The sequence below is a fragment of the Sinocyclocheilus grahami genome, unplaced genomic scaffold (assembly GCF_001515645.1).
Source record: "Sinocyclocheilus grahami isolate Dianchi unplaced genomic scaffold, SAMN03320097.WGS_v1.1 scaffold16.1, whole genome shotgun sequence".
Classification (NCBI taxonomy): domain Eukaryota; kingdom Metazoa; phylum Chordata; class Actinopteri; order Cypriniformes; family Cyprinidae; genus Sinocyclocheilus; species Sinocyclocheilus grahami.
In genome coordinates this window covers 2,368,677-2,378,395 of record NW_015505195.1, presented here as the reverse complement: position 1 = coordinate 2,378,395, position 9,719 = coordinate 2,368,677, and the positions used below count along the sequence as shown (strand labels likewise).

The window sequence follows — 9,719 nt, the reverse complement described above, 5'->3', positions numbered from 1 at the left end:
GAGCCGGCTGTCAAAATCAAACTGATATACAATGTAAATATGCAAAAGAGGAAAATTACATAAGCCCAATTTAGAATGTGGAGCCTGGTATATGAAGACAATGTAGGCAACAGCACTAAGCACGGTCCCTTCAGAGACTCACACACCTAGTAGCTAACATTTCGAGCTTTATAGCGACAGTCTTTGACTACCTAAACATTTTACAATATAGGCTACTTCTATCTCTGGTTACAATATTTTTAAATGATTTGAATTAGTTGTAAGGGATTGATACTCGGCGTTCTTTAAGACCGCGCGCGCGCAGCAGCGTGTGAGCGGGTGACTGTAGACCTGACAGAGTTCAGTAGAGCTCCAGTTTGACGGCGAGGAAGGATGTGCGAGCAGAAGTGCTGGGTTGAAGATGTGAAGTGTGGATTTGTAAAGCTGCTATCGTTGAGGCTGAAGAACACGTCTGGACGTAACGGACAGAATTAAACAATTCACAATATGAAGACGCGAACGGTAGCGCAAACTCTCTCTGACATTATAGAGTAACTTTACAAACATTTACCATGGTACGTAGTGTCCGACACAGTGTCATATTACTCCAGTTATTGTAGCTACTGCAAAAAACGTAATCAGTGATGAATAAGACATTTTCTCCAGACTTTCAGAATCTTTCTGCCTTTTTGTTGTTATTTACTTTCTGGTGACAATGGCAAGTTGCACTAAGTATTAGCCTGATACTATTTTGGTGGAAACTGCGTTTGCCATGGTAAACTGTTGTAAGCCTGATAACAATCAAGACTGTTTACTACAGATGCCTGCATGATTAATATATCAAATGGAGACATTTTTGTCATGGATATGTTGGCAAATTTAATGTTTGGTGAGCACGTTTTTGTGTTCAAATGGCTATGTATATAAATGAAATTCAATAATTCAATGCAATTTAATTTGAACATACACACACAGGTTTGTTTTTGTGAAAAGTGGGGACATCCCATAGGCGTAATGGTTTTTATACTGTACAGACCGTATATTCTATTGCCCTACACCAACCCTACACAGCAAAATCCCCAGAGTTAAATCAACTCTGCTCAGAGTACATATTGTCCCAATCTACAGAGTGTTAAAGTAACACTGAAGCCGACTTAAAGTTAATGGGATAGTTAAGCAATTAATTCATTGATGAGTGAGCATTATTAAAGAAAACCTGATGTTAACAATGTTGAAGATGAACAACTACTGCTCAGGCGTTTAGACATGAAAACATATCACATAATCCTCAACAGTGGCAACTCTGCTTCAGTGTTACTTTAACACTCTGTAGATTGGGGCAATTAGTACTCTGAGCAGAGTTGATTTAACTCTGGGGATTTTGATGTGTACCCCTAAACCTACCCCTTACAGGAAAATTTGTGCTATTTCAGATTTTCAATACACTCCATTCTGTGTGATTTATATGCGTTTTGAAAAGTGGGGACATGGGGTAATGTCCTGAAAAGTCATTTCTTGTAATACCTATGTCATACCTTTGTCATTATACAAATTTATGTCCTCATTTGTCACAAAAAAAAACACACACACACACATACATATATATATATATATATGTGTGTGTGCGTGTGTGTATGTGTAAATTCTTGTTTGGGATGTAATTTTATTTATCATTTCATAATTTTGGTTAAAACAGTGATGCTAGGATGGGTAATGGAATTATAAAACATTTAATTTAACTTAAAAACTAACCCTAACCCTAACTGTAAAAACCAAATTTTTTTTCTTTAAGTTAACACAACTTACCCTAACCCGAGGCTTGTAAATTTCATGTAATTGTTCTTTTTTTGAAACGCACCAGCTGCTCATTCAGTTAATTGAACTTATTTAATTGTAAAACTATGTACCAAATCTTTTTCTCCTATACTGTGGTAAATTTTTTACATCTCATTCATGCCTCAAAATGAGGTTTAAAGGGTTAGTTCACCCAAAAATTAAAATTAGCCTGTGTTTTACTCACCCTCGAGGCATCCTAGGAGTATATGACTTTCTTCTTTCAGACAAATCCAGTCGGGGTTATATTAAAAGTTGTCCTTGCACTTCTAAGCTCTATCATTGCAGTCAGCGGGTGTTTCTGTTGAACAGTCCACAAGTCGTCAAATAAAGCGCGCGCATCCATAATAAAACGTGCCTCACACGGCTCCGGGGGGTGAATAAAGGCCTCCTGTAGTGAATCAATGCGTTTTTGTAAGAAAAATATCCATATTTCAAACGTAATAAACACTTTTCTCTCATTTCCGGTATCTGTCATATGCGGGAGCCGTTCCGGCGGATGACGTAGGACGTCGGCGTAGCATGATTAGTGATGAATGTGGAGAGAGAACAAAACAAAACGCCGGTCACGAATTAGAAGCACAAACCGATGATTTGTAAAGAAAAATGTAGGAGGATTTCAAATATAAGCTAAGAGCAGACTGGTTTTCCTTTGATAAAGTAAGGAAACTTTGCTTCCTTTGATCCTATAAACAAACTCGTGAGACTAGCATATCTCAGAGGCGCGCGCATACGTCCTGCGTCATTTGTCGGAACGGCTTCCGCGTACGACAGTCAGCAGAAGTGAGAGAAAAGTGTTTATTACATCTGAAATATGGATATTTTTCTTATGAAAACACATGGATTCACTACAGGATGCCTTTATTCACCCCCGGAGCCGTGCGAGGCACGTTTTATTATGGACACGCGCATTTTTTCGCACTTTGGCGGTTTGTGGACAGTTGAACAGAAACACCCGCTGACTGCAATGATAGAGCTTAGAAGTGCAAGGACAATTTTTAATAATTCAGACTGGATTTGTCTGAAAGAAGAAAGTCATATACACATATGATGTTTCGAGGGTGAGTAAAAAACTGGCTAATTTTCATTTTTGGGTGAACTAACCCTTGAATTTACTGATGCATCTGTCAGCGGAAGCATTGATGGAGGATAATCTGAGCACTCTCAATAAAAGTTTCTTGTTCCTCTTGTTTCAGCGTCATGGGATCATATTGATTGGTGCTGTATGCGTGTTTACAAGCTTATTGTTCCTGTTCAACAGCAGTTTTACCGACACACCAGAAAATCAGATGCAGTCAGATGGACATCAGATGGATGTTCTACAACCGCAAACATCCCACTTAGAAGGTTACAGCAGCATTATTGATAATAAGGTGACTTACTTTCATTAGGTCTGTAAAATGCAATCAAGCACTAAAATTATTAATATGGCACTTTAAAATGTATAAACTAATTGCGATGAAAACCTTAAAAATATATTTCTTCTTACATGGTTTCAAATGTATTAATAAACACATTTAGTTTTGACGATCAGTCTTGTGAGATCTTCTGTGAAATTGCATAATTCGCTTGTAAGTTATAATAAATGACTTTTGATTTAATTATTACAATGTTAAAATGTATTTTTACAGCAAGTTTCTAGACATTCCTCTCATTAAGGCTTTTACTTTTTTGTGTGTGAAAGTTGAATGCTCAGCACCTTAATCTGTTCTTTTTATATATAATATATATATACATTTAAATGTTTCACAGACATCTGGAAATCACAGTAAATGTTTACCTTAAAATATCCCCTCTCAAACTGTATCTGACTAGTCTCGGGTCTCCTATACTGCACACTCATGCATAAGTCCATTAACTCCTATTTGAATGAGTCAAGACATTTGGATAATTTTCCATGTATAACTTAAATATGAAGATTTCCTACATTTTTTCATTAAACACTTTTGATGCAGTTGCTTTTCTCCTTAGTCATCAAATAATATCCTCAGACAGATAAGCATTATTATATTGGCACTGGCATTATATGATGTGCAGTGCACTATAATATTCAGAAGACTTGGCCATTTTTCTTTCTTTCTGTCATTTTTTTGTGTCTCCTGTCTCTCTGCAGTTTTTCATGATAAATTAGGTGCTGGTCTTAAAAGTCTTTTAAATTACACCTTCCAGTGATGCTATAATTTCTTTCTTCACTCCTGATCAGATAAAGTTGGAAGCTGCAAACAGGTGTTGTCAAGCTTTGGCCTCATCTTGAGGCATTGTAATCACCAGAACTATCATGGATGTAAATCTGTCTCTCAGTTCTCTCTCTCTCTCTCTCTCTCTCTCTCTCTCTCTCTCTCTCTCTCTCTCTCAAAAAATATTTTGTTTAACACTACAACTGTGCAGAAATGCTGTTTACTCTCATGGGTGTTAAAAATTCACATATAGTTATATGTACTGTATATAGTGTGCGTAATGAGAGAATACATTATACAATTAACAATTATTCACTATATTTCAAGGCTTCTGAAGCCATAAACTAGCTTTGTGTCAGATACAGTACATAGTGCATAGTGTAACAGTACACATAGTGTAAAGTAAATACTTGCTCTACATTCATGGTCACCATTCAATTTCATTGTCTGGAAAAGAGCAGCTTGGACATTCTGCCATAACTAACCTTTTTTGATTTTCACAATTGTTTTGAAAGACATGATGGTCAGTAAATTATGATATAACTTGTATTTCTGGGTGAGCTTTGCCTTTATTATAGGTATGATGAAATATAAAGCATCTAAATATAAAATATCTAAAAGAGCTGTGTTCTTGTTACTGAAAAGTTTTTTATATTTTTCACATCTTTGCCATATTTACATTTGACCCTGACAATACCTGTGCTCATCAAAGCCTGTAGTATTCTTCAGAGTCATAAGGCATCTCTATCATACTTCTCACTGACAGAATTTTGTTTAACACTACAACTGTGCAGAAATGCTGTTTACTCTCATGGGTGTTAAAAATTCACATATAGTTATATGTACTGTATATAGTGTGCGTAATGAGAGAATACACACTGATTACCTGCATAAGTATATCAGGTAAACATGGATGATATATTTTGGTCATTAAAGGGCTAGTTCACCTGAAAATGAAAGCTCTGCATCATTTACTCACCCCCAATGTGCTTTCTTTCTTCTGTGGAAGATAAAGGGACATTTTTGGTGAATGTTTACTCTGCTCTCCTCCAGTGAAAGTGGATGTGGACCAGGGTCTGTCAAGCTCCAAAAAAGAAGCACCAAAAAGCAGCATTATTCACTATATTTCAAGGCTTCTGAAGCCATAAACTAGCTTTGTGTCAGATACAGTACATAGTGCATAGTGTAACAGTACACATAGTGTAAAGTAAATACTTGCTCTACATTCATGGTCACCATTCAATTTCATTGTCTGGAAAAGAGCAGCTTGGACATTCTGCCATAACTAACCTTTTTTGATTTTCACAATTGTTTTGAAAGACATGATGGTCAGTAAATTATGATATAACTTGTATTTTTGGGTGAGCTTTGCCTTTATTATAGGTATGATGAAATATAAAGCATCTAAATATAAAATATCTAAAAGAGCTGTGTTCTTGTTACTGAAAAGTTTTTTATATTTTTCACATCTTTGCCATATTTACATTTGACCCTGACAATACCTGTGCTCATCAAAGCCTGTAGTATTCTTCAGAGTCATAAGGCATCTCTATCATACTTCTCACTGACAGAAAGGGCTCTCAAGTCTACCAGTTCTCATTAGTCAAAAGAGCACTCCTTTCACTCCTTAATAAGAGCTCCAGGATTCAAAGGCAGATTTTAATGGATACTCTGTGGAAGTAATTTTGTAACAGTCAGAAACTGAAGATTAGCTCGTATTAGTGCAAATGAACAGCCAGTGTGGAAGATTGCTAAATGAACATGGCCTACAAGTCTTCATCAAAAATCACATATTTTTTCTAACCATCAGTGGAGGGAAATAGTTTTCCAATTTAATTTCACCCTGAAGAGTAGCTGGAATGTTCATTTCGGTTAATTTTCCCGACCGACAACCGTTAATTGTTATCCGAACATTAACCGTTAACGGATAAGATTAGAATAATAAATTAGTTTGAAATAAAAATAGAATGGATGTGTGTTTGTGACCCATTAAAAATATATATATTTTTTTTTACGGTTTATTTTAACCTGTTGAGGTCATAATTCAAAAAATATTTTGACCTTCTAAAGGCAGTTTTTGGTCAGGAAATTCAATACAAAAAAAGACACTTAACCCAGAAATGATTCATTACTCAAAAATAATTTTGTCAGAATTTTGAAAATGTAAAAAATCTTTTAAATTTTTAATAAATTTAAATGTGTATTCACTCATGTGTATTCCAGATGCAAGGGAAGTATTTTAGTAATTTTTAATTAACCACTACTTATCACCAGTTTTTAGTTATTAGATCATACTTTTTGTAGAATTATTTTTACATTTTTTCAGAAGTATATGAAACCAACTTGAATGAATTATATTATGTACATGAAGTCTAAAACATCTCATTATTGTCTCCATCCTCAGCCTCTTAGGATGCATTGCAAAAGTTGTGCCTTAGTGACCAGCTCTGGTCACATGACCGGAAGTGGTCGAGGTGTGGAGATTGACCGCAAGGAGTGCGTCATCCGTATGAATGATGCCCCAACACGAGGCTACCAGAGGGACGTGGGCCAGCGAACGAGCCTGCGTGTGGTCGCACATTCCAGCATGCAACGTGTGCTACGAAACCGACACGAGCTACTCAACTCCAGCCAGAACACCTTCTTTATCTTCTGGGGGCCCGGAAACTACATGCGACAAGACGGTAAAGGCCTTGTCTACAACAACCTGCGTCTGTTGAAGCAGATGATGCCTAAACTACAGGTGTACGTCATCTCGAGTTTAAAGATGCTGCATTTTGATGAGCTCTTTAAGAAGGAGACAGGGAAAGATAGGTAAGGATGGATGGTAATATTTCTTTGTGTTAGCTTACCTAATCTTTGTTACTTTTCCAGAGTGTGTTCGTTGAAGCATGGTGATTTATTGGCGTCATGAAAGCAGGAAAAATTGGATTATCTCCCTTGATTTGTACCACTTGCTGCAAGACACTGTAGAAACTATATACAACACTTTATTTTATAAGAGGACTTTAGAATCTTAAGACTGTGTTGAGGCCAATTTATCAAATGCAAAAATATTTTGACCTTTTTATGAAAAGGCAATTTTTGTTCAGGACATGGAGTACAAAAAAAACAAAAAACCTTGACTCAGAAAATGTTTTTATATTCATGACTCAAAATAAATTGTAGTAAAAATGTTAGCAAAATAATTTTAGTTGTGTACACCCAGGTTTATTCAACAAACTATTATTTACATTATTTTTATTAATTCATTTAAAAAATTTTTTTTTGTAATTTTGCTCAGGACTGAACAGCCATAGTCATTATAAAAAAGCTGTAATTGAATTGTGTAATTTTATTAACCAAATCTGCCATTAGTCAGTCAAACCGGTTTTTGATTCTTTAAAGAGAGATTGAAGTTTCAATATATGCAGCGGGGGGGGGGGGGGTTAAACTAATGTGCAGACCATCAGAGCCTGCTGGAGGGTTGGTATCACTGGCCCACAGGGCATACGGCTTGGCATCAGTGTAGATTAAGGGTTAGTAGAGGATCAGTGCCAGCTGGGATGTACCCAACCAGACACCGAACTGCTCAGGGCAAAATGCTCACATGTTTTTAAACTTTTGAGTTTTTTCTGTCTGTTTGTGGATCTTTTATCTCCTTATATCTCTTTTATCTTAATCCGTCTCCCTTTGCGAGTTATCTAAGTCGTCCATTCAAACTAAAAACATTGTACATGTGATTCTGAAAATGTTTTTGTTAAAAATCTAAACATGTTTCCAAGGAGACAGCATGCATTGCATTTTATTTTTGTAAAGAAAGTGAAAGTGACGTGACATGTGGCCAAGTATGGTGACCCATTCTCGGAATTAGTGCTCTGCATTTATCCCATCCAAAGTGCACACACACACACCGTGAACACACACCCGGAGCAGTGGACAGCCATTTTTTGCTGCGGCGCACGGGGAGCAGTTGGGGGTTCGGTGCCTTGCTCAAGGGCACCTCAGTCGTGGTATTGAAGGTGGGAGAGAGCACTGTACATTCACTCCCCCACCTACAATCCCTGCTGGTACGAGACTCGAACCCGCAACCTTTGGGTTACGAGTCCGACTCTAACCATTAGGCCACGACTTCCCCTAAGTAAGCTTTAAAAAGGCTGCATTTATTTGATCAAAAATAAAGAAAAAAACATTAATATTGTGAACTATTATTACAATTTAAAGGGACTGTTTTCTATTGTGATTTGTTTTTAAAATGTCATTTATTCCTGTGATGGCAAAGCACCAAATCAGCATATTAGAATAATTTCTGAAGGATCACGTGATATGTGAAAACAAGTAACCTTGTCATTTAATCATCACAGCTACATAGATGTCCTCTTTCTCTCGTGTGTTATTCAGAAAAAGGTCCAATTCATGGCTCAGCACGGGTTGGTTCACCATGGCAATCGCTATGGAGATTTGTGACAGAATTGATGTCTATGGCATGATTCCTCCTGACTTCTGCAAGTGAGACTTTCTTTTCCATATTCACCATAATGCTTTCATTTTGTTGGTTTATGACAATTTCAGTTAGACATGTGATTGTTCTTCTCAGGTCTCGCAGCCCTGAGCCCTCAGTGCCGTATCACTACTACGAGCCTGCGGGGCCGGATGAATGCAAAATGTATCTCTCCCACGAGCAGGGCCGGCATGGCAGCCACCATCGTTTCATCACAGAGAAACGTGTCTTTGCCAACTGGGCACGTATGTTCAACATACACTTCTATCAACCTGACTGGAGACCAGCACCTGTTAAAAAGAACAGCACAGACTACTGAGGTTCAAACTTTGGGATGTTTCTGGGACTCAGAACCTCAACGTCCTTTAACTGGAACACATTATGAATGAAAGTTGTTTGTGATGTTCTTTCTAGTGGCTTGAAACAGCAAGAACAACTTTCTATGAGGTACTTGTTGGACATAATCAGACTTTTTTGATGAGAATTTTAATTGCAAAAACTGATGTGCTGAACAAAAATGTTGAAAGATTATGTTAAATGTGACAAGAACATACAGTATATTGTTCACTTTATTAATCATAACAGTATGATCCACATTGGTTCATAATTCAGAAAACTGGGTTACTGTATAATTATATCACATTTTCTGTTTCCAGCAATTACTACTTTGATATCTAGGCGATATTATTCTCCATGTGTAATAATTTCACTTAAATTATACATACACCCTTAATAATTTGTGCCGCGTGGAGAGTGTCAAGCACACAGGTTACAAATTTCTTCTCTCAGTGGCATCTAAAGAAAACCATTTGCAAATTGTGCATTTTTTCCAAATTACACTTTTATCATAGGGCCTCATTAGATGTGTCTTTTGTACATGTAAAAAAGATGTTTATCTCGTAAATTAAGCTGTAAATAGGGCTGGACGATATGGCCAAAATTGATATCACGATATATTTCTTAATTTTGGTCGATACGATATAATTCCGATATCGATATGAACACTATTTAAAAAAAAAAAGAAGCCTCATAAAAACTGCCAAGAACGCCCACAACAGATGTCTGTGCATACAAACTTCTGAAAAATGAATTTTCCAAGTCTATGAAACCTCCTCCTATAAAACTATAGGATATTTAAGAAAAAGAAACAGCACAAATAAATGAATGTTTACCTTATATCAAACTATAGGCTGACGTACACTACCAGTCAAGAGTTTTTGAACAGTAAGATTTTTAATGTTTCTTAAAGA

The 9,719-nt window shown here is 36.6% G+C and overlaps 1 protein-coding gene across 2 annotated transcripts; it reads left to right on the top strand.

The window, feature by feature from the left end:
- Positions 1-355: 355 nt before the first annotated feature.
- Positions 356-9,436, top strand: LOC107550326 (alpha-N-acetylgalactosaminide alpha-2,6-sialyltransferase 5-like). Of its 2 annotated transcripts, none has more exons than XM_016231600.1 (5): positions 356-501; positions 3,009-3,185; positions 6,394-6,803; positions 8,370-8,477; positions 8,566-9,436. In XM_016231600.1, exons 1-5 carry the CDS (start codon positions 487-489, stop codon positions 8,786-8,788), a joined length of 933 nt encoding a protein of 310 aa, XP_016087086.1. In that variant the 5' UTR covers positions 356-486; the 3' UTR covers positions 8,789-9,436. The 2 variants fall into 2 exon arrangements, with proteins under 2 accessions (XP_016087086.1, XP_016087091.1); XM_016231605.1 differs by having other exon boundaries at positions 479-501; positions 3,074-3,185.
- The last annotated feature ends 283 nt before the right edge of the window (positions 9,437-9,719 follow it).

Excerpts from the sequence above, each read along its gene's own strand:
- LOC107550326 (XM_016231600.1), top strand. Across the intron at positions 3,186-6,393 it reads GCAGCATTATTGATAATAAG|CCTCTTAGGATGCATTGCAA; the intron begins GTGACTTACTTT and ends CTCCATCCTCAG. Across the intron at positions 8,478-8,565 it reads ATTCCTCCTGACTTCTGCAA|GTCTCGCAGCCCTGAGCCCT; the intron begins GTGAGACTTTCT and ends TGTTCTTCTCAG.